Source organism: Phyllopteryx taeniolatus, chromosome 19 (assembly GCF_024500385.1).
Source record: "Phyllopteryx taeniolatus isolate TA_2022b chromosome 19, UOR_Ptae_1.2, whole genome shotgun sequence".
Classification (NCBI taxonomy): domain Eukaryota; kingdom Metazoa; phylum Chordata; class Actinopteri; order Syngnathiformes; family Syngnathidae; genus Phyllopteryx; species Phyllopteryx taeniolatus.
The window spans coordinates 16,128,853-16,154,207 of record NC_084520.1 but is presented as its reverse complement, the minus strand read 5'-3'; the positions used below and the strand labels follow the sequence as shown (position 1 = coordinate 16,154,207).

General features: G+C 45.2%; 1 protein-coding gene across 1 annotated transcript; it reads left to right on the top strand.

Moving 5' to 3' along the window:
- Positions 1-1,560: 1,560 nt before the first annotated feature.
- On the top strand, positions 1,561-25,351 carry prkcea (protein kinase C, epsilon a). The gene is made up of 15 exons (XM_061756127.1): positions 1,561-1,914; positions 10,888-10,951; positions 15,009-15,174; positions 15,255-15,289; positions 15,752-15,840; positions 15,951-16,080; positions 16,297-16,439; positions 16,584-16,683; positions 17,892-18,109; positions 18,311-18,484; positions 18,866-19,020; positions 19,257-19,395; positions 19,610-19,798; positions 20,866-21,012; positions 22,148-25,351. Exons 1-15 carry the CDS (start codon positions 1,570-1,572, stop codon positions 22,295-22,297), a joined length of 2,244 nt encoding a protein of 747 aa, XP_061612111.1. The 5' UTR covers positions 1,561-1,569; the 3' UTR covers positions 22,298-25,351.
- The last annotated feature ends 4 nt before the right edge of the window (positions 25,352-25,355 follow it).

Sequence of the window (25,355 nt, the reverse complement as noted above, 5' to 3'; positions counted from 1 at the left end):
TGTGTTCGAGTGTTAGTTGTGTTATAATCTTACTAACTAATTTTCAGGGGCTGCCAAAATCGTGTCTATTTGTTGCTATATGAAAAAGGTGGCGAAAGGTAGCCTATAACTAGCATTGGCTCGACTTTTAGAATACCAAAACAATGAGGGGAGTATCTTGGGTGTCCGAATTTGTTGCTGTCATCGTTCCTCCGTGTTTTTTTTTTTTTTTTTTAAATATTAATTTTATTTTTTTCTTTATTGCCTTATAAATCCCCAAGAGCTCAGTCAATAAATATCTCAACCAGGATTAACTTTGCCGCTCTCTATTTTGGTCTTTTTTACGTTATATTGTTATCCGTGGAGCTTGAAAAAAAAGTCAATTTTGATCAAGTAAGAGAAAGTAAGTACAGATTTCATTTTTTATAATGTAGGGAGTTAAATGTCGTCAGCAAAAATAGATACACAAGTAAAGTGCAGATACCCCAACAAGTTTTTTCCCCCCGCCAATAGGTACCTAGCAAGAAATGTAGCCACTTGCAAATTGTGTGTGGACTCTATCAAAGACAATTGTATTTTTAACAAACTTGACCAATCAAGATGCTTCTCATTAGCTAGTATATATTATGACTTTTTTTCTGTAAATGTACTAGCGAGCTTTTGACTTTTGCACATTTAAGATCTTTGACTTTTACTTCATTACACAAGCATGTGTACCTTTTGTTTTTGCACAGCGTGAATACTTTTTGCTCGTATCGAGCAACCAAAACGCGTCCGCGTGAACGCGCCCCACCTCTGCCTTGCTCTCCACGGGGGCGCGCGCGAGTGACGCGTTTTGCGCATTTCCTGCGGGCACGCGCGGAGACGGGAAGCAGAGGCAGGCGGCGGCGCGCGCGCACGGCGAAAAATCCAACGGCGGCGAAGAAGCGAACGCGAATGATGCACTCGTGAACGCCGAGGAAGCGAAGACGCTCACCGGGGAGGAGGCGGAGGACGACTCGGAGCCGTCGTTGGGACTGCGGCAGCGAGCCCCGTTTAAGCGGCGGAGGATTAAGATACTTGGAGACGGACGGGGGAGCGACAGCCCGCAGCCCGCAGACCGGAGACCGGAGACCGGAGACCGGAGACCGGAGCGCCGATCCCGGATGGCTAGGCGCGGCTGCTCCCGCTCTCCCCCGCCCTGAGCCCGAGCGAGGCGCACCGTGGACGCGTGTGTTCAGGGGGGGCGGGGGGCGGCGAAGAAGAAGAACAAGAAGACGAAGAAGAAGAAGCCCACTCACGGGAGGCCGTCAGTCGGCGTCCCCGGTTTGTTTGTTTGTTTGTTTGTTTGTTTGCTTGCTTGCCTTGTTTCCGCTTGTGCCCGAGCATAAACAAACAAAGCAGGAGTGGGACGTCTTCATCCTCGACATCGTCAGTCAGACCTGAGCGTGATAATATGTCTGCAGAGTCCAGGCGTCATTGTGGGATGTAGCCCCACCGTGGAGTGACCCCCACCGCCCACCCCCCCAGGCTACACACTCACGTCAAGCAAAGTGCTCGGGAAAGGCAGGCGACCCCCAAGCGGAAGGTCCGAGGGAGGAAGGCCGAGCCATGCCGGTGTTCAGCGGCCTCCTGAAGGTGCGAGTGTGCGAGGCGGTGGACCTGAAGCCCACCCCGTGGGCGCTGCGCCACGCCGTGGGCAAGAGCGGCTCCTTTCTGCTGGACCCCTACCTGGCGCTTAACCTGGACCAGACCCGCCTGGGCCAGACGGCCACGCGCACCAAGACCAACAGCCCCGCCTGGCACCAGGAGTTCTGCGCCGAGGTGCGCGAGGGTCGTAGCCTGGAGCTGTCCGTCTTCCACGACGCGCCCATCGGCTACGACGACTTCGTGGCCAACTGCACCATCCAGCTGGAGGACCTGCTGCAGAACGGGACCAGGCACTACGAGGACTGGGTAGGCCGGCTTCACTGCGGCTTCTCGCGGTCTTGTGACCGTGGAATACGCGGCTTCGGCCTTCCGGCTTTAGCTAGTTTGCCGAACGTTCTTCGCGTTTCTCAGTCACGGGTACTTGTATTGTCACAGTAGTTCAGCTAAAACCAAAACCTGGTACTGTACCAGGTACGACGAAAATGCTCTCAAATCTTCTACTACCAATACCACGTAGTACCAAAAGTAGATGCCGAACCAGGTATGACGAAAAGCAGATACCAAACCTGGTGCTACCAAAACCCAGTGCCAAATCAGGTACGACTATGTACCAAGAACCGAACTATAGTCCAGAACCAAAAGGAATACCAAAACCCAGTGCCAAATCAAGTACTACCAAACCAGGTTTCAAACTAGGTACTTCCAAAACCTGGTGCCAGAACGGGAACTGCCAAAACTAGGTGCTAAACTTGGTACTTCCCCAAAAAGGTGTCAGATTAGGTACTACTACAACTACCAAAACCAGGTTCCAAATCAGGTAGTGTATGAATCAAAATGTAGGTGCCAAACTAGGTTCTCCCAAAACCATATGCCAGGTCAGCACTACTAGTTTTTTAAAAATCAAAATCTTGCCCGTGCGAACCGTACAGACGTGCGGCCCGTCTACGGCGCCGGTCCTCCCGCCGCAATTCCTCGCATTCCTCCCGAGGCCGGAAGGAACGGCGAGTTTCATTCCCGAGCGTCCAGGTTGCGAGGCGCTCGCAGCGCGGCCCCCCGCACCGAGGCCTCTTTCATTACTTCTGGTTTCTGGTCATGTAATCGGATTTGACTCGGTACCGTGATGTCGGAACGGCGCATCTGTACGGCGCCGCGTATAAAGGGTCCGTTTGTTCGGGGCCCTGAGAGTTTGTGTTCAGCGGCAACATGTGATCTCGTCCGAACAAACCCGCCCCCCTCCGGCCCCGCTCTCCAGCGCTTTTGTTTTATCTCGTCTCACTTCGTTCCGACAAAAGGGGAATTCTGCCGGGACGCCGGCTTCAATTAGCTGCATTTGCCATCTGGAGTTTAGCGCTGAAGATGCCCACGTTTTAATACAGCGGTTGCCCGACTGATATGATCGTGTTTTCATCCAATTCATCGATTCATCAAACAACATAATCGACCGATCAATTGATTATTAAAAAGATTGTTAGTTCCAGCCACATAAAATTCCAATAACCGATTCATCGTCCCATTCATTTCCAAAAGGTATGATGAATACAATAACTTGTTCCTGTAATTTAACTGTTTGATATTTTGTCTTGGCAGCCTGGTGGATGGTTAGAGTGTCTGCCTCACAGTTCTGAGGACCGGGGTTCAATCCCCGGCCCCGCCAGTGGGTTTTCTCCGGGCACTCCGGTTTCCTCCCACATCCCCAAAACATGTGTGCTAGGTTAATTGACAACTCTAAATTGCCCGTAGGTGTGAATGTGAGTGCGAATGGTTGTTTGTTTGTATGTGCCCTGTGATTGGCTGGCAACCAGTCCAGGGTGTGTACCCCGCCTCCTGCCCGATGATAGCTGGGATAGGCTGCGGCACGCCCGCGACCAGCGTGAGGAGAAGCGGCTCAGAAAATGGATGGATGGATATTTTGTCTTTTAGTATTTATTCAACTTTCCCGCTGTGTGAAAAATTGGCAAAAAAATATATATATATTTTTTGTTTGAATGTCAATATATTTGTCTTATGTTTGAATTGGCTATGTGTAAAAATCTCATATCTCACTTTACTCGCGTACACAATGCTGCCTTAAAATACGAGTGACCCGATTTATGAGTTTTTCGAGATCCGAGCAATTAAAAAGTTTTTGAAATGAGCAATCTTTCGGACGATATCTTGCTTTGACTTGCGAGCAAAAATTTGAGATACGAGCGTTGTATGGTAGCAACAAACGCAATTCAACTCACTTCACAACAAGCAGCAGTTTGGCAGATCCTAGACAATTCTTCAAAAAAGCTGTTTATTGAAAAAAAAATTCAAACAACCACCCATCTTTGCTTTAGATAAATTCGTATATCTCACTGCTAACGAATAATGCTAAACCCCACAGATGTTGCTAAGGAGTAGTATTCATAATATGAACACAAACAATGTAGACAAATAACAATACTCACAGGCATATATTCTTTATCCTCTGTAAGGAATGACTAATATTACTGCAGCTTACTGAGGAGTTGTGACCAGCTCCGTGTATTTCAGTATGTTTGCATTTTACTGCCTCCAGGTGGCCAAGGTGCACACACCTGAAGGAGCGTCCCGATGTCCATTGAATTAAAGAAAAACGTGGTAAAAACACACACACAAACACATTGATTGGTTTACAACCCGATTCATAAGGAAATGAGCGAGTGAAAATGTTTAAGCACGTCGGTTTATCGACGTTCTGCTTGTGTAACATTTGGCTCCGTACATTAGCGTATAAATAGCGACGCGCGCGCTCGCACACTCCGCCGCCCGAACCGAGGTCAGACCGAATAGATCGCTGTGTCGATCGATCGCCCTCTTATTGATTAGCTCGCCGCGCAACCGTTACATGACAGCGACGCGGCCCCCGCTCCTCGGCGGCCGAGCTGCATTTGCGTGCCGTTCCTGTCTTTACAATTAAAAAAAAAAAAAATAACTAGAATTTTGTACAAATAGTAATGCACTGAGTAGAAAACATTTTTGTTGTTGTGAAGTGGTATTTTGAAAAATCAATTTTAAAATGGCACAAAGTTAAGTTTGAGTTCAAATAAAATAACATTCCCCAATTGTACGCTTCACCGCTCCAGCTCCATTCCGTTTTTTTTCCCCCCCCTTCCATCCCAAGCAGACGACTCCCCCTGGCCGCCGGTGTCATCGCACGGGTGAAATATTAACCAGGCTTTGATGCTTATTAATTGACCCCCCCCTCCCACCCGTTCCCCGTCACCCTCCCCTCAGCAATTGAGATGCTCTGTGAAGAGCGTCCCTATGGCGACGCTGACAGGCCGTCCCCTTGGTGACAGCCTCTCACCTACAGAGGAAGAGGTGGAGGGGGGAAAACAAGGTAGCACATGAAGGATTTCATGCGGAGGCCTACAAAGACGCTCGTGAAGGTTATTCCATCTTATTCCTGGAGTTTTTTTTCCCAATGCAAAATGGCAGTTTTTTTAACATTTGACATCAACAATATACTGCAGATGCGTACTGTGAGTACTACATATTGCACTTGTGACACTTTTGCTAACACCTGCATTCTAAACTAGCCAGAAACTCTTTTTTTTCCCCATGATGTCACTGAAGTGGACCAAAGTAGATGCTTCCATAAGCAGGTACTAAATCATGTAGGCTCCTACCAAAAAGCAGCACTGCCAAAACCAAGCACCAAATCAGTACGACCAAAACCAGATCCCAAAATCAGGTCAACCAGGTACCAAATTAGGTACTACCAAAGCCAGTTACTAAACTACATATGAACCAAAACAGGTACTACCAAAAGCAAGTACTGAAACAGGTGCAACCAAAACCAGGCATCAAATCTGGTACTATAGCTTCAAAACCAGCTACTAAAAGATGAAATACTGAAACCAGGTACTTTAATTTCCTCATTTTTTAATTATGTTTTTCCCCTGGCAACGACTTGCGCCCACATCTTGTGGTGTGTTTGCTTTCATCGGGATTCCACGGTAGCACTCAAAAGTGTGTGTGTGTGTGTGCGTGCGTGTGTAGGCGGCTAAACAAGAAGCCAGAACATCTTATTGTGCTAAAAACGGGGAATTTTGTCACGGCCTCCGCGTTGGTTTGCGCTCTCGTCTCGTCCGGTCGTCTTTTTTCTCCATCTCGACAGTCAGCGTTTCATCTCATCCTGTTTTGTACGCACGTCATTTACTTTCAGGGCCGGCCATCTGTCACGGCAAGAAACTGCACGGACTTTTACTTGTAAAAGCAGAAGTAGCGCTTCACTATACCGCGCAGGTGTTACATCGCTTTATTATTGTGACCTCATGTGTACGTTGACATTGGTTCCGGTAGTTTCTTCCTCTTAAATACCATCATGTCGACACTTGAAAGCGGCGCTGTTTCCATCACAGTGTCTCGCCAACCTTAACCGAACACACAGACACACGCTCGCTCAATTGCCAGGATTAACGACTGAAATACGGCCATTAAGGTCCCGCCTCGTATGCGCGCTCCGTTGGAGTGCGAGGTGCCTAAACTTGTCCGACAGCCAACGTGTTGCCAATTCGCTCCCTCATAATCGATGTGACAAGCCGGATTTCGCCCCCTAATTTTACAAAATTCTTCTAGTGCTCTGCTGATCTACGATCTAAAGCCATGCAACGCCGCCATCTACAGGGATCAAATCTGAATTTCACAAACAAGCTGGGCGACACCCTCATTCATCCTTGCCTACGCGTTGAGAAGTGTATTTGACAAATATATACGTCGGTGGCAGTAAACGGTTGGATTCAACTTTCCTTTTTTATTGAAAATCGATTAAAATCGTAAATAGAATTTTGGTGGGAAAAAAATGAATAATTGGAGCTTTTATTTCAAGAGCATATGGCTGCACCCGACCCTCACCCTCGTCCTGACCCAGAGCCTCTGTCAATCACCGAGTGTTTGGCAAAGCAAACTTGAGATGCTTCGTCGCCGTAGCGACGATACACAAACAAACGCACGTGCTGATGCCAGATCGGGTCAGCCTCGCATTGCATCGGGTCGGGATCAGAAGGTATCACAAATGGCGTTAAGGTCACCCTTTTCGTTCTCTGTCACTTGATCGTGTGGGGGGGGGCTTATCTGGCACCCAATCAGAGCTGGCGCGACTCTCACCCTCCCTCCCGCTTGGTTAGCCACACTGTGCAGCTCCTCTTACATCATTAGCCGTCTATGATGTTCCATTAAACATGCACGAGGCTCATGCTGCCTCACGCTGCAATCACCTTGTCGCCTGCGCGTGCGTGCGCGCGCATATACAGTAAGTTGCAACTCAAAGTGTGTAAGCCCTTTGGTTTGACCTGCTGAATTTGCTCATAAAACGTGATCGGATCTTCATCTAAGTCGCGACAACGGACCAACGCAGTCCGCTTATGCTAAAAGCACACAAACGATGATTTGTTTTCAGTTGTTTTTTTGTTTTTTTTTTAAACTAAAAACACCAAGTAAACATTCCCACTTGTTCAGCGTGGAAAAAGTATGCGAGCCCTCGGGCCTTCGACGGAATCACATGAGCGAATGGCAGTCAGGAGTCAGCCAACCTAGGGTCCAAACAATTGGTCGACTGGAGGTGTTGCTTAAAGCTTCCCTGTTAATAAACATGCACACACACACACACACGTTTGGACTTTTCTATTCTCAGGAAGCATTGGAAATTGCAAGTGTGTATTTTAATGTGTGAGAGTGTGTGTTCTCATGTGTGCGTATTTTCATGTGTTTATATTTGTGTCTGTGTATTTTCATGTGTGTGTGTATGTATTTGATCTCCATATGTGTGTAAATGTACAGTATGTGGGGGTATTTTGATGTGTGTATGTGTCTATTTTAATGTTTGTGTTCTCACCTGTGTGTATTTTTGTGTTTATAGTATGCGTGAGTGTGCATATTTATGCGTGTATTTTCACATATTCTGTCTGTGTGTGTCAGTTTGGATGTTTTCATGTGTTTGTGTGCATAAGTGTGTATTGCATGTACAGTATATTTGCATGTGTGTGGATTTGTGTGGATTTTCGTACCTGTGTGTCTTCTTGTTTGTATGTTTACGTGTTAATTTTCTTGTGTATTTTCTCGTGTGTGTATGAATATTGTTTGTTTATGTGTGTGTGTTTTCACGTCTGCCCGTGTATTCATGCGGGAGTCCTGTGGACCCCCGCATACTCGCCGTTCGCCGTACGCGGATTTCACCTAGTCGCAGATTATTTTTTCACATTTTTTTTTTCAGTCTTTTTATTTATTTCTTTTTTCATTTAGTTTTTTTCTTTTTTTGGGGCGGGGACCAACCTCAAAAAAGCTTATTGGCCATTTATCCCCGTTTATTCAATATTTTTTGGGGTTCAAAAGAAAAGAAAATACTATACGTATACTTTTTTTCCCAGTGCAATTACTGAATAATTTGCGCAGATTTTCGCTGTCGGCGCCGGTCCATATCCCCCGCAAATAACGGTATATTCTCCTAAGTGTGTTTTTCATGTATGCCTGTGTGTATTTTCATGTCCATGCAGTTATTGTTTATTTGTGTGTATTCTTGTCACATTTTCACATTTACGTGTAATTTGAAGTGTGTGTATGGATATTAGCGTGTGTATATTTTTTGCACAAGTGTGTGTGTTTGTGTGCGTGTTTGAAGGCAGCTCACGCGAGCTCGTGAAAACGAGAGGACTCGCGCACACTAGCGGGCGAGTCATCGTGCGAGCGTGTCACCGCGGCCACGGCGAAACGTGACAGATGGACGTGGGAGGCGGCCTGTCAACGAGACTAAACGGTCCGCCGAGGGCCGCCGTCTGAGTGGGAGAGGGAGGGGGGCCGATAGCGGCCGCTAGCACACTATTGCCACAATGCGCGCTTTGACTGGCCTGTCTGCGCCGCATATGGCGCGTGTGCGCGCGCGTGTGCAGCGGCATCTTGACTGCCAAGTTGAATTTGTTTCATTGCAAAGATTGTAACCCAAATCCATTTTCTCTATTGAAACCAATTGAAATCCTGTTGATCTGTCCCGATTGATTTTGTTATGCATTTTTAAGAAAGAAATATTGCACTGTATTGCATAAAAACAAGTTTTATAAGGTGTAATTACAGCACACACTGTCGTGTCGGATTAGTGTGTGGGATGTGTGCCTTTAAGGGGCGTGGCCTAGTGAGCATCATCAGGAGCTCCTCCAACAGCTCTACGCGTGTTTAATAGTAACCTCCCACTCAAGTCCATTTGCGAAAAGCCAGACACGCACGCACAGTCGTACGCACACTCACATACACGCGCACACACGCACGTAGGGGTTTGTGAAGTTATCCGTCTGCACCTGCTTGTATGTGCTTCCTAATTGGACTAACAAGATTAATGAGGCCAACTAGATTCTCCAGCCCTCCCCTCCGTCTTTTGTAGCTAGGCTGAGGTGTGTGTGTGTGCGCGTGTGCGCGTGCGTCTCAACTAAATAAGAAGAATATGACGTCAGCAAAGGCCTCCAGTAGATTCACGTAGACCACCTTTACGGCTGCTTAGCGGAAAAACAGGCGAGCCGAGTTTTTTGTGTGTCTTTGTGTTCTTTTTTAGTTTTGTTTCTCGGATGACGTCAAAGATCGGTTTCGTAATGCCAGGACAAAATAAATTGAAGCTGTGTGTAACGCCTCCCGGCAGCTACGTTCAGACTTTGCAGGGCCAACGTAGCTGTGCAGCAAGTTGAGGTAACGTTTTTGTTTACCATGTCATTTTCATCTTTTCCTATGGTTAATTTACAAACCCCGTTTCCAATAAAGTGGCGATGTCGTGTGAAACGTAAATCAAAACAGAATATAATGATTTGCAAATCATTTTCAACCTATATTCAATTGAATACACTACAAACAGGGTCAGATCTACTTTTGGTCTCATAAATTGTTTTCCCCTATTCCGAGCCGACATTCACTTTTGCAAATTCAGCGTTAATTCTGTTAATTCCCATAAAGTGGCAAAAACAAGTTTTCCGACGACCCGAGTCACTTTCCCGTCGTCCGTCTGGCATTGTGACGAGATTCATCGAGCCCGACGGGAACCTGAAGGCATCGCGCCAGCCTCTCGTTCCCAAGTGGCCGGCAAGCGCATCTCGCCGCGTTGAAATCCCGCCGAGTTACGCAAGAGGCTGCGTTTGAGGATTAGCGCGTGGTCGTCAAGGGTAGCGGATAGACGTCAAGAATCCGAATCACAATATTAGGTACGCCTGCACCATCTCATCAGATGTGATAGAAAAATGAAAGCTAATAATGCTGATATATTGCGACTATAAATTGGGATGCTTTTGGTATCTCATGCTGAGTGGGCGGGGGCGGGGTAGGCGGGGTTATGATGCGTACGTACGTGAGCTTGTTTTGCCGTCTCGTATTTGTTTTCCAGCCGCGTGTCGCGTCTTTGACGCGGTGCCGATGCGCGAGGCGGGCCGCTTGCGTAAGAGGATCTGCGGCTGTCCCGGAGCTTAACCAAAGATTTAAAGCCCCCCCTCCTTTTTTTTTTTTTTTTTTTATATATTCACGCTCGCTGTCCTCGTGCACCCGCTACCCCGCAACTCTAATCTGTGTAATTGTAAAGGGATGATGTTTTAAGGGCTTGAATAATTTGGTTGGATGATGTCTTTTATAACGTTTGTGGTCCTAATCTGTTCTGGTAATCGTACACGTAACCACGCTGGCGTGATCTGATGTGTTTTTAGAAACACACTTTGTAGCCAGAATATGAAAAAGATTTCCATATTTGATGATGGATTTTACATTGACTTTGTAAGGTTTTCACGAGGTCACTAGTTTTAAAGATAAAATCAGTCAAAAATGGGCTTGGGTGTACTTCTACTGTATTAATTTGGAATGAATTTTAGGGTATATCACCCAGCCCTAATATATTTAAAGTGATATAACCAATTTCAACGTGTCCTCACAGGGCCTTTTCTATAGCGAATCGTCAAAATGATCATGGACTAGTTTCAGGCATGGGTACTTCCTGTTATGGTAGACACGTCTAGCCAATTTTGCGTCGATCGCTCCCAAACTGCTGTTGGGGGCGGATTCTTTTTTTTCTAATGTTCCAGGGGGCGCTACTGAATGAGTTTTGTTGTTGGGGGTCATGTTCAGGCCCCCTGAAATTCATCCATTTTCACCAAAGCGAATCCAAATGTTCTTCGCCCTGCTGTTGTGGGGGCTGCCTCTTCTTAATTCCGTAAAAGAGAGCTGTCCTTGGATGTCCCTGCAGAGACCTCAACATCCATTTATTTTGATTTTTTGAAATCTTCTTCTTTTTTTTTTTTTCTTCTTTTTGCCCAGATCGACTTAGAGCCAGAGGGGAAGGTGTACGTAGTCATTGATCTGTCTGGATCTTCCACTGAAGGTAAGACACACGCACACACACAAGCGCACTAACTGTAGGCCACGACTCGCGGCCAAGCGCTCACGCGCAGACTAGCCAGCTCCTGATGTCACTCACTTGACCACACCCCTTAAAGGCACACATCCAACACAAATGCTACATTAAGTTCAATTATAACACTCTATAAATCTTATAGTGTATTAATCAACAACTAATCGATTAACAAATTAATCGATTAGGATTTTTGATGCCGGCACGGTTCAAATCCCGACCCCGCCTGTGTGGAGTTTGCATGTTCTCCCCGTGCCTGCGTGGCTTTTCTCCCGCATCCCAAAAACATGCGTGCGAGGTTGATTGAAGACTCTAAATTGCCCGTAGGTGTGAATGTGAGTGCGAATGGTTGTTTGTTTGTATGTGCCCTGCGATTGGCTGGCGACCGGTTCAGGGTGTACCCGAAGATGGCTTCGATAGGCCAAGTGAGGAGAACCGGTAAAGAAAATGGATGATTTTTCAAAACCAGATGAGTTTTTTTACATTTAGAAAAATCATTTGTTTTGTTTTTATAAATAACACTTTTTAAAATGACTTGTATTTTTGAACGAAATGAAAAATGTATCGTCAATTTATTTTTTATTTTTTTAGTTAATCAGAAACACAACCAAAATTGAGTTTTGTTTTTCTCATTAAAAAAACAGCAGCAATTTTTTGTTTCATTAATTTCAAAGGTGAAAACTGCTTTGATGTTAAAAAAAATGTTGTTACAATCTAAGAACAAATTAAACTCGTATGTCAAGGTACCGCTCTACGGTGTCAAAACACATAAGAAAAGATCGCTTCCTAAATATGCGCTATGGATGAACTGCTATACATTACATTGAGACTACTGTATGTATAATTTAAGTTACGGCATGAAAACATAAGAAGACGAGAGTGGCGCTCCACGTTGAGTCCTAATGGTACGATTTACACCGAATACGTCGAAGTACGTCACCGTCTGACTTTCTCGCGCTCGGGCGTCTTTTCCGTCCTGATAAAAGAGGCGTTTGCACCTGCACCTGCACACCCCCGGCTATAAATAGACGCGCTAGCTTGCAGTGGGAGCGTGTGCATGTGTATGGATGTGGCGGGAGGAGGAAGCGGGAGCTTCACCGTGGCGACGGGACAGAGAGGGAGGAGGTTCTTAAAATAGCAGGTTAGATGGAGCCAAGGATTACGCGCGCGCGCGCGCACGCGTTGAAGAGACGCCGGCGTCTCGAGCGCCATTGGACACTCGCGCCGTGACCTCGCAGTTCCGCTGCCACGCCCACTCTTAAACTTCCACCCAGAGTTCATCTGGCTGGAGTGGGTGCAGATGTGTGTATGCATGTACGTTGTGTGTGCGTTTGCGTGTGTGTGTGAGCATCTCCTCTTCCTCTCACTCGTCTTCATCATTTTCTTGTAGGAAGAGAATAATCTGAACTAATCTGACCATCTGCATCCGTCGCTCCTCCATCTTTACTCTTCACTGCAATGATTTCATTCCCGTCTCTGTCCACTTGATGGATGGATCATAATAATAATAATAATAATGAGGCGGGACAGGAGACTAGCGATACCAGGTACCGGTATCGGGGCCGGTACAGGCCTAATTTCAAGGTATCGAGTACTTGTGAAGGCTAATGATACCACCCACTGATACTTGGAGGAAAACAATATACAAAATATGACATTCTGTGAGTCCTCCTCGCCAGTAGTTGGCGCTACACCGCGGCAATTCTACACATTGGCGATGTGCGTCAGAAAAAAAGAAAGCGTTTTTTTGTTCGCCATTTGATCTGTGTATATTGTGGTATTGAATTTCCCTAATAATAATAATTTCCCTAATAATAATAATAATATTGTTCACAATAACTATAATAATAATCCAGTGTGCAATTCATATGTAGCCAGGCTAGTCCCAAGTATTTTTTTTAATCCGAAATGATTACGGCGTTACGCCTGCTCACTCGTGGATCCGCGCATGTGCGTGCGCGCGTCAAGCATACAGCGGCTCCAGAGGACGTCTGTCGCCACGACGATCACTCTGTTGTTAAGCCTCATCAACCTTTTTTGTCTTCACTAATGTGTGTGTGCGTGTGTGTGTGTGTGTGTGTTCTGGACAGATGGATGATGTATTATGTAAAACAAAAGTGATCCCACTGATGGCCTGTCTCCAGAATCTCACAGGGACACGCAAAGTTCACAAGCACACACACACACTACATGGATACACCTGCACAAGGCTAACACTTAGTGTATGCTGCTTGTCCACTGCACAATATAATCTGGCCTCAACTCCATGGTTTAAAGGCCCCGTCATGTGAATTCAGACATTTGTTTCGAAAGACATTAAACCCGTTTGTAGACAATTGCTGAAAACGTGCAAAGGCCGAGAACTATATAGTACTGAATTGTGGCCGATTAGCTCGCGAGCTAGCGCTCCTCGTCGCGGCGTGAAAAGCCCAGCTACGACCCGGTGGGATGTATTTTATCCACCGGAGGCTTTAAGCGGATGTTTTTGTGGCTCGAACATGTTGGGATGTTAAGACAGAAGAAAAATGCCAGATGAAGTGGAATCCATTTTTGGGGGGGGCGTGGTTTCGCTCATTCAGCCGATTTGCCCACAGTATTTGAGAGCGGAGACAATGGCTTGATTTCTCATCATTTTGAAGCCTGATTTTCTTTACTTTGCGGGGGAAAAAAAATTTGCCTTTTTGAGCGGCGGACCTCTCAGAAACGATACTGGCCACGGATATTCACGATATAATATGATAAGTTTCAATTATTATTTCATGTTTGACGTCTTTCTACTGTATTATTAGATCGATTCAAGTGGATAGAAACAAAGAAGCAAATAGGCGAGGTTTTAATTCACATTTTGGGGTACACATGGTAATGTTAAATAGACATCAGGATGTTACAACTTTGAGGACCTGCTTTAAGATCATCATTTAGTGATAGAGATTTTTCACACACACATACTGTACGTGTGTGTGTCCCTGGATATCTCGCCTGTAATTGAGCTCGGGAGGAGTAAGCGCATCTCCGCCTCACACGGGAGCGAGGTGCCGCATGAGGGAGGCAAAGTAGGGCGCCGGGAAGCGTGCGGCGTGTGTGGGACGAGCGCGCGGAGGCGGTTCTCTCGTCTTAAGGTCGCCCTCCGAAAGCGCTCGTCTCTTCCGGGGAAGCCGAACGGCCGCCTGGCTCCTGAGGAGGAGTGTTTTTATTTGAACACGCCATCCTCGCTTGTGCCAGCGCCCACACGTCGAGGTATAAATAGCGGTGCCCCCCCCCCTCCCACTTTAAACGATGAAACATCTCAAGCCAGCGGCGCGCTGTGCATTTGGCACCTGCGCCTTCAGTGGGGACTTAATCCACCGCTTAAGTCCACCACTATTACGACGCAGTTATAGAAACCATCAATACTGTACAAAAACGCAATACAACAGCACGTACCTGTGTCACATCCATGTGGAGCAGTTCAAGATTCAATCAATATTTATTTACGCATAACATGGAATGAAAAAAAAACAATATTTGAAAAAGTCTAAATCTCCACACAAACAGAAACATTATTAGGATTATGTGTGTGATATATCTAAATAGAGAGAGAGAAAATGTGATATCTGGTAAGATTCAACTTAAAAAAAAAAAATTCACCCCCCCAAAAAAAAAAATCATGTTACAGTTTTTTTATTATTGAAGTTTATTTACTTTAAAGTGTGCTAGCTATCCTTTAATATTTTAATTTTTTCTCATCACCCTTTGGTGTTGGCTGTGTTTAAATGTTTTTATTAAAATATGTGGCGGGCCGATAAAAAGTGTGCAGTGGGCCCCAAATGGCCCCTGAGCAGACTTTGGACATCCTTAGCTTAAAGAAACAGTCCTAGTGCTAATTGCGTTTAAATGACTTCGGCCAGCATGACTGAAATGAAGGCCCTGGGCGTGACGGCCCACCACCGTCTCAAGCGAACGAGCCCCACTTTCATCTTTTTTATGTTTTATTTTATTTTTTTCCCGCCTGACTTGTGTTGTCTGTGCTCCCTTTTTCTCCGCGCAGCCTCGGGAGCCAACGACAATGAAGAGCGCGTCTTCCGGGAGAGGATCGGCCCGCGGCGGCGCCAGGGCGCGGTGCGCCGGCGCGTCCATCAAGTCAACGGGCACAAGTTCATGGCCACCTACCTGCGGCAGCCCACGTACTGCTCGCACTGCAGAGACTTTATCTGGTACACACACACACACACACATCATGTTGTGTATTTTCTTGACGTCACACTAACATGACCTTCTCTGTGTGACCTCTTAGGGGCGTCCTGGGTAAGCAAGGCTACCAGTGTCAAGGTGAGTGCTTTCCTCAGGCCAAAGTCCATAAATAGTGAAACATCAGCTTATGAATGTTTTGGTTTATGAATCATTTAAAAAAATATTTTATTTTTTTTTTACCTCGGGTTGCACACTATTTGCAGTTTACGAACGCAGAAACATCATCGACTCCGTGCGTCACGTGTCTTTGTTTTTTTTTTTGTCCAAAATGGCCGCCATTCGGGGTTCGCAGTGGACGTAAACGTCGCTGTACCCGAGATGCTAAGACACTGCACAGCTGTGACTTCATCATCATAACTTATCTTAACCCCTTATTGACAAAACATCAAATACACTTTTTCTCCAATCTCTTGATTGACACAGTGTGCTATTAGGAACCAAGTAGTCAAATGATTACTACATAGACGAAGGCTCCAGAAACCACGACTGACCAAGTATTTTCTTGGCCAAGCTAACGCGAAATGTCGCTTTTACTGTCAGTGTGCACGTGCGTCGTCCACAAGCGCTGCCACGAGCTCATCATCACCAAGTGCGCCGGCATGAAGAAGCAGGAGGACACCCCGGAGGAGGTAAACCAGCATATTTGGACTGCAAACATGTGCTACCCATACAAGCGCATGCATATGCTGCCACGTGACCTCCTCTCGCTTCCTGTGTGTCGTTCCGTCTCCCCCTGCAGGTGGGTTCGCAGCGGTTCAGCGTCAACATGCCGCACAAGTTCAGCATCCACAACTACAAGGTGCCCACCTTCTGCGACCACTGCGGCTCCCTGCTGTGGGGCCTCTTGAGGCAGGGCCTGCAGTGCAAGGGTGAGTTCAGGCGCGGCGTGGACGTTTCAGCGTTCGGCCATGGCTTTTTAAAAAAAATTGTGACGCCAAATAAAATGAATTGATATAACCGTGACTTAAAATTCCCCTCTCATCCGTGTTGAACACACAATTTAGTAAACACGCTTTTAAACACAAACATCTGAGGGGCTGAGCTATTATTGTATCAAATTAACTTGTGAGTTTCTGTATTTGCAGTGTGTAAGATGAACGTGCACAGGCGCTGCGAGAAAAACGTGGCCCCCAACTGCGGCGTGGACGCCCGAGGCATCGCCAAGGTCCTGTCCGACCTGGGAGTCACGCCAGACAAGATCTCCAACACGGCGCAGCGTCGCAGGAAGGTAAAACGTTCTCGTTCATTTCAACCGCCATTATCGGTGGCAAAATTTGCGAGCGAGCTAAAATGTCGTCGCCTGTGGGCTAAAAGCTCAAATTTGTTTGTTATGTTTTTGAATCGTAACGGTCGACATCGCTTCTTTCTGCAGTTGACGCCCGGGCACGACCCTCCCCAATCTCCTCCGGAGCTCTCGCAGACGGAGAACAGCTTCAGCCAGCCGGCTGTCCCCGCCTCGCCCTCCCAGCAGGGTACATATCTTTAAAAAAAAAAACGGGACATCAAAGACCATTTATCTAAGACACCTCATCTGGAAACATCCGAGACCGATTGTCTAAGACACTTCACTCTCAGAACACTTGACGCAAACATCAGTAACACCTGATTGACACAAACATCCAAGACACGGAATCCGTAAACACTTAATTGCCACAAACATCAAAGTACACGTCGCCTAGAAACGCTTGAACGCAAACAAACATCAAAGAAGCTCAATCAAAGACACTTCATCTCCAAACACTTGACTGACGAGCATCCAAGACGTGGCTTCAAAGACACTGGATTGAAAAACAGCAAAGATGGCTCTCATTGACAAACACGTCGTTGACAAACATCAAAGGCTTAACCTCCAAACACTGGCGCCACGCAAACATCAAAGAGACTTTATCCCAAAACGCCGCATTGCTTAGCAACACTTGCACCGAGCAAGTGAAGTGACTTCGCTGTGCCGTAACAATATGAACAACTTTCAAAAGAAGTGCGACTGGCCCCAGCGGAGAGCGAGCCTGAGGAATTCTAACGCGCCGCCCACCGCCATTTGCCGCTCGCGGTTAGTCATCGTCCCCTCGCACTTCGCCTCGGCAGAAAAAGTTCGCTCGTTTTTCTTCTCGAAAGCGGCTCGCTGACGCCGTTAAAGAAAACTTGGTGGTGACAAAGAGTGAGAGCGTTCACACGCGGTTCGCTCTGTTCTTTAATACGGCCCACTGAGTAATAATAATGTTTCCTAAAGTTGCTTCGTTCAAATGGATTTTTTTTTTTTCATTAAATACTGTTAATTGATTTTCTGTAAATAAGAAACGATATACAAATTTAAAAAAAAAATAAATATCTATTTAAGATGCTTTTATATCTTCAAATAGGTAGTTCATTGATTTAAATTAAGTGAATCGTGAATACAAAAAATAAAAAAGAGCATGAATTACTGATTAAATATACACACTTATTTGTTGCATTAATTCGGCAAGTCTTTCCCTAAAATTGGTTAGTTCAAATGTAGTTTTTCTCTCATTTATGTAATGAACTAATGGATTGATGGATTTATTGTAAATAAGATCAATTAAAAAAAAAATAGAAAATACATACATAAGGTATAGCGCTGTTTGAAATGACTATTCTGCTTTATTCATTTACCGCAACGATGGAAGAAAAGTTGACCCATGTGTGCTTTGCGCGGCCACAGACTTGGCGGAGTTGGATCGCCTGCAGGACGCACTTTCACTGGACCAGCAGGGACCCCAGCACTCCTCGTCGTCCTCCTCGTCGTCCTCCTCGGCCACCTCCGCCACCTCGTTGTCCGCCGCCTTCTCGTCGGGGGGCCGCGAGAACGGACAGAGCCAGAAGAGGACCCTCAAGGACTTCAACTTGATCAAGGTTCTCGGCAAAGGCAGCTTCGGCAAGGTTCGTTTTTTTTTTGTTTTTTTTAAACGAACATCAAAGACACTTTCTCTCGAAAAAACCCGCACCATCAAACACAAAGGTCAAATTCATTTGATATCGAAGCACCTGACTAATCTCAAAACACTAGATTGACAGGAACATCAAAGAAAAGTCTGCTCTGGTCGCCGAGGGCGATCTTATCCGTTTGCGGCCTGATTTCAGGTGATGCTGGCCGAGCTGAAGGGCACGGAGGAGGTGTACGCCGTCAAGGTCCTGAAGAAGGACGTCATCCTCCAAGACGACGACGTGGACTGCACCATGACGGAGAAGCGCATCCTGGCTCTGGCCCGCCGACACCCCTACCTCACGCAGCTCTACTGCTGCTTCCAGACTCGAGTACGACGCACCTCCAATTTGGACTGGACGATATTGCCTTCAAAACATTTTAATCTTGATCCCACTTTCTTTTCTTTCTACAAAAAAAATCCTTTTTTTTTTCCCCTCCTTTTTCTTATAGCAAACGACAATGACATTGTTCAAAACCCAATTTTTTTTTTAACCTTGGATCATTTGAACACCAAAGACATCTACAAACGGTCGAGTAATCTAGAAACACTTCAAAGACGGTTTAGAGATAATTGACACGCCACTAATTTAGAAAGACAATCTTGAGACACCCACTAATTTAATACCGATGCCTGATTGCAGTTCAGTTGTCTTTAACTTTTCAGAGCAATATTTTTGCCTTTTAATCTTTTCTTTCTTCCACGTTTGCAGGACCGCTTGTTCTTCGTCATGGAGTACGTCAACGGAGGCGACCTGATGTTCCAGATTCAGCGCTCGCGCAAGTTCGACGAGCCGCGCTCGCGCTTCTACGCCGCCGAGGTCACGTCGGCGCTCATGTTCCTGCACCGCAACGGCGTCATCTACAGGTACCGTGTACCACACCCCCAATTACAGATTTTTTTTTGCCGGTGGAACGTCTATTGCGGTAATCCCTGCTGTATCGTGGAGGTTTTGCGTCACACGCCACCCCGCCGGCTCTTAAAGGAACAGAAACTACAAAACACACGTGCAGTAGTTTCTATACATATAATGCGTGCAATGTGTTGGTGCGTTTTCCGCAAGGTTTACAATGTGTTTGAATAAAACCTTTCCATTCCCGCAGGGACCTGAAGCTGGACAACATCCTGCTGGACGCCGAGGGCCACTGCAAGCTGGCCGACTTCGGCATGTGCAAAGAGGGCATCGTGAACGGCGTGACCACCACCACCTTCTGCGGCACGCCCGACTACATCGCCCCCGAGGTGAGCGCCATCCTCGCCGCGAGGTTTGATGATCCGCCGTCAAACTTCGGCAATATTAGCATCCGCCGCCAGTGCGTCCGATTGACACAAAATCCGGCAAGCGTGTTCATTGTAAGAAGACGCACAAAAAAATCAAAGAAGAATTTATGCTGAGACACGCACAGGTAGGCGACCATTTTGGCTGAAAGGTGGCTTTTTCTGCGGTTGCCGTCAGATCCTGCAGGAGCTGGAGTACGGCGCCTCGGTGGACTGGTGGGCGCTGGGGGTGCTGATGTACGAGATGATGGCGGGCCAGCCGCCGTTCGAGGCCGACAACGAGGACGACCTGTTCGAGTCCATCCTCCACGACGACGTTCTCTACCCCGTGTGGCTCAGCAAGGAGGCCGTGTCCATCCTGCGAGCGGTACGCGCTCACCCGACGTGGCACGACACGTACATTCTTGTTCATTGGGGTTTTAAAATACGTAAAATACTGAAATTTGGATTGGGGTGGCCTGCTTGTTTCATATTCTACTTTAAAATCTTTGATTTTAATTGTTTTTCTTTTTTTTGGTTTGTTTTAATTTTTAAAAAATGAATATTTTTTTATTTTAATTTCTTTCTGAAAGTTCACATTTTTGTATCTTTTAAAAATCATTGAATCTATTTTTTAATTATTATTTAAAACATTCACTGCCATTGACGGCTTTAGAAGTCAAATATCCATGTTAACTGGAAAGGTTGATTTAACAGTCTCAATAATTGTATCGATCTGCCCGACACTACAGCTTTTGAGTCTACAGGTATACCTAATGTTGTGTCCGTTATTGCCTTTTCATTGACAAATTCGCCGTTGACGCTATTTCCACACTTGCACAAATGTTTCATTCACATTTCGGCAAATTTGAAAAGCCTCAGAAAGTGTACTTGACGCCGTTTCACGACGAGGTGTTAGGCTTCGCAAAACAAAACCCCAAAAAAAGTCAGTCAGAGGTTCCCAACGCTAACAATGTGATCATAGAGCCGTAAATTGCTGTTGCTGTACTTAACGGACGGCGGGACAAAAGCGACGCATGCTTTTAGCGACGGGAAACCGGCGGCCCCCGGCTGACCCGCTTCATTAGACGCCTCTTCACGCCGTTATGGCGGCAAACGCGCCGATTACTGCCGGCGCGTTCTGTCCCCGCCATTTGGCGGATGAAAGAGATATAAAGAGGCGCTTCAAATGTGTGAACCAACAAAGTCGTCCTAGGGAATTCACAGAATCCGCGCACAGAGGCAGATCATCGACATCCGGTGCGTGGACATCCGTAGACGTCGACGGAGGAGGAGGATGTGACGCGATGTTACTTTGAAGAGGAGCGGCTGCACATGTCAAACTTTACAATTTTGATTCGATTTCGGCCATTTTGGTTTGACGGTGCCGTTATTGAGGGGATTTCAGTGCAGAAGAAATAGCCGAGTGGTTGAAATGCGTGTGTGTGTGTTTAGTTCATGACCAAGAACCCGGCCAAGCGTCTGGGCTGCGTGGTGAGCCAAGGCTGCGAGGACGCCATCAAAACGCACCCCTTCTTCCGGGAGATCGACTGGCTGCTGCTGGAACAGAGGAAAGTGCGACCCCCCTTCAAGCCACGCATTGTAAGCAGCACCCACACCGCGACGACATTTGCGCGCTTTTAACTATTTGCTATTAACGTAGCAAGAAATCAGATGAAGGAGAATTGCAATTGAAATGAGGACCTGCTCAGGAAGCATTCAGTGAGATGTAATGGGGGGCAGTGCTCAGATGGTGGCGCTCTCATGTTGGGTTTAGTTACAGCTAAAGTGTGTGTGTGTCTGTGTGCGGCAGTGCCCTGTGTATAGAACAAAACAGCAAATTTTCTTTTTTTTTCTTTTGTATTTAAAATTTGTCTTTTTGTATTTTCTGGAATTGAATAAAATGCTTTCATTTTTCTCATTTTGTAATTTCATTACAATATTTTTTTACATTGAAAAAATTATGTATTTAATGTACTTTTCTACAGCTTTCATTATCTTTAAATGCTTTTAAAAGTTATTTTCACCTTGAATCCATGTGCGCGTTGTGCGGACAAAGCTGTTCTATTTTCCTTTTTGGATTTCAGGTTTCTTTTCTTTTTCCCAAAACATTTAAAATGATTATTTTCATTTTGATCTTTTCTCTTTTTTTTAAATATTTTCATTTTTTTTTCTTTCTGGATTTTTTTTCTTTTTTATTAAAACAAATACATTCATTTTTCAAATTGTCATTGAATTAAAACGGCTTACTTTTTCGTCGCGAATTCATGTGCGCTTTCTGTAGAAAAAGGAGCTCCATTTTCTTTTAATTCCAGTTTCCCTTTTTCTTTTCAACAGTTCTCAACATTTTTAGGAAGGTATTTTTCTTATTATTTTTTTCCCCTACATTATTTAAACGTTCGTATATATATATATATATATTTTATTTTTTTTAAAAAAAGCTTTATTTATTTTTGGGTATTAAAACTCTAAAAAAATATATATATTTTTTTAATGTTCTTTTTGAGTCATTGCATCATATTTTTTTCCCATAAATTTAGGATGTCTCTCAGATAAGATATTAATCAAGTTTGCTACGGGGAACGATTAAATGCTCATCCACCCAACGGCAGAAGGCCCATAATTGAGCTGTATTTCCCCTTTTTGTGACATTTTGGTCTGGTGGCGTCCCGTGTTAATTTGTCTCACAATAAAGGTTGTGAAACCGTACCCTAATATATGTGCGTGCCGTCCTCAGAAAACCAAACGCGACGTGAACAACTTCGACCAGGACTTCACCAAGGAGGACCCCGTGCTCACGCCCACCGACGAGACCATCATCCGGCAGATCAACCAGGAGGAGTTCAAGGACTTCTCCTACTGCGCCCCCGAGGAGACGCACACCTAACGCACATCCACATAAACACATACACACTCGCACTCCTTTACTTTTTGACGCTATTCTTACTTTACACGCGTTGTCGTCGTCGTTCTTAATGTTGTTGCCTGGATTTGTTGATGAATATGCACACTCGCTTTAAAACACTTCTACACGCATACGGTGCATGCGGAAAGTATTGACAGTGCTTTACTTCTTCCACATTTTATGTTACAGCCTTGTTCCAAACTAAGTGAAATTCTCTCCTGACAATGTAAGACAAATATTTTCAATATGATGTCACAAGCTTGGCACAGCTTTGGTCAGTTTGGATTGTTCTCCATCCAAAGAATTTTATTAAAAAAAGTGAAGTGCTGTGAGTGCATCCGGAAAGTATTTGAAAAGCTTCACTTTCTACACATTTCGGTGCCTTGACTTTAAACCTTTGTCCCTTTTAAAAAGAATGGATATGCCTTTATTCAGTTCCGGCGCCCCAGAAAACTTTTTTTGTCATTTGTTTTTTAATAAGGAAAATCAGCACGTGACAATAATTTTATTTTATCAAAACATATGGGAATAATTAAATAGAAGTGAATAGTTTGCACCTCCTGATAGTTCAATGGGCATTGTGCTGCGCCTTCTGGTGTGCGCTGTGTCCACCAGGGGGCAGTATAATACAGACATATTGCACAGATATGATGAGACGCAAGACCGTCGCAACTAAACTGAAATTATAGGAGTCGTTTTTTGCTGAGGATAAAGAATATATGCATGTGAGCATTGCTACCGTTTGTGTTCAATTATAAGCCGCTTAATGGTTTCTACGGTGGAGACCCGCATAGTTGCGGGTTTGCATTTTGGGGGGCGCCTTTCTCCTGTTGTTCACAGAAACCCCTGCTTTTTCATTTTTTAATTTTTTTTTTTATAACCAGATCCACCTTTTAAAAAATATTTTTGAATGCTAATTATAAGGGAGCGTCTATTATTCTCAGATTTTTTTAACTGTAAATCACCAATGCTATATTCGTTAGCCCGTCTACGCTGTTTTACATTAGCGGACTTTCGTAAGACAAAGTTAATGTGGTTTAATTTCAACTGGGAGTGGCAACTAACAGCTTGAAGCCTCTTTTTTGAAGAATTGCTTACAAGCTGCAAAACTGCTGCTCGAGTCACCGTCTAGTGCTTGGAGCTAAAAAAAATTTGCTTGCAATTCAAGATCCCCCCAAAAAATAAATCGACCCAGCGATGGCTCATATCTCGAAGAACTTAAGAATGAGGCTATAACGTAACAGTGGAAAAAAAATAAGTGCTTTGAATACTTGGCAGATGCACTGTATATATATATATATATATATATATATATATACACACACACACACACACACACACACATATGCCCACAGACGGCTTCTTCCTCGCAATGGACCGCCTGTATACTGTATATATAAATCCATATATTAGCCTGTGTCGCGTGACTGTATTGTGTCGCTGTCGTCCGCAAGCTTGTGACGCATGGACAAACACCCCCCAACCACCCGAAAGTACCCCCATTGTCTTTTAACGGCCCTCAATGTGGACTAGTTCGGGCCCTGAATACCCCTGTTTTGTGCAATATACCCCCCCCCCCCCCCCATCATATCTCTCTATAAGATATATTTTATGGCTTTCATTTTTTTTTTTTTTTTAATCATTCTCAATTGGTATGATTGACGCTCGTGCCCATCCAATGAATGTGTAGCTTACTCACAGGCTATTCAACTAATTACGACAAGCCGCCGTTTTGTCCTGAATGTACATTTTGACTCGTGTGCGTGCGCGCGAGTGTCTGCGCGTGCAAGCGTTTCCACGGTTACCAGCAGTGTTTCTCCCGCAGCCAAACTGCTTGCTTTACTTTTTCTTTTCTTTTTTTTTTTTTTTTTTTTTAATTCTAATAATTATTATTATTGTAAAGTGTATTATCCGGAGGACGTTTGTGTATATTACTTATAACTATACTATTGTAGGTCTGTTACAGTTTGAGTGAGAGGACCAGCAGTTGAATTACCTCACATTTACAACACACACACAGACACAGACGCGCACACTCAGGCAGTGCATCTGGAAAGTATTCACAGCGCTTCACTTGTTGTTTTTTTGTTTTTTTTAAACAAATGCCATGGACATAAGTATTCACAGTGTTTTTAAATATGATACCACAAGCTTGATCAAGCTTAATCTCATGTCGTTTCCTATCCAGGAACTGTTCCCATCCAAAAAGTGAAGCGGCGTAAATACTTTCCGCGTGCAAAGTATTTACAGTGCTTTGCTTTTTCAACATTTTATTTGTTTTTAAATACCACAAGCTTAGAACACCTCTCATTACATTTTGAGGGAAAAGGCTGTAACAAAATGTGAAAAAGGTGAAGCACTGTGAATACAGAAGCACTGTATGCATGTACGCACCCAGTGTTGGTCCTAGCTTGAATGGCACTTTGTGCAAGACACCCCCCACCCCTTTTTTTTTTTTTTTTTTTTTTGGCGCCCCCACACTGGAGTGGACCTTATGTCCCTACAGCTCTTTTCTACAGAGAGCCACTCCCTATACAAACGCCCTTTGTGGTCGCACATACTGCACATGCCAGAAATCACCACTGCGCGCACACAGATGAAAAACACTGGAGTGGACCTTATGTACTTACATCTCTCCGCAAGAGGGCGCAAATCTCCAACACAAACGCCAACCATTAACGTACACAATAGAATTTCACGTAGCAATGCCGACCCGTAGGGCCCCACGTAATGCACATGCCAGAAATGGACACACACACGCACGCACACAGAAGTACTGTTGCGTGCACTGTAAGAGGTGTTGGGGTGGTGGGGGTGTATGTATGTATGTATGTGTGTGTGTGTGTGTAGTGAAGCTTCGCGCAATCCAGGGGTTAGCCTGATCCCTGTCACACTATCTTACTTTGTGCCAAAAAAAAAAAAAAAAAAAAAAAACAGAAAACAAACCAATGTCGTGCGGCGGCAACCAGGCCCTGTCGTCTGTCTGCTGTCCGTCTGTCTGCTCTGACTCCAATAAATCGAAGAAAAAGCACCTGAGCTG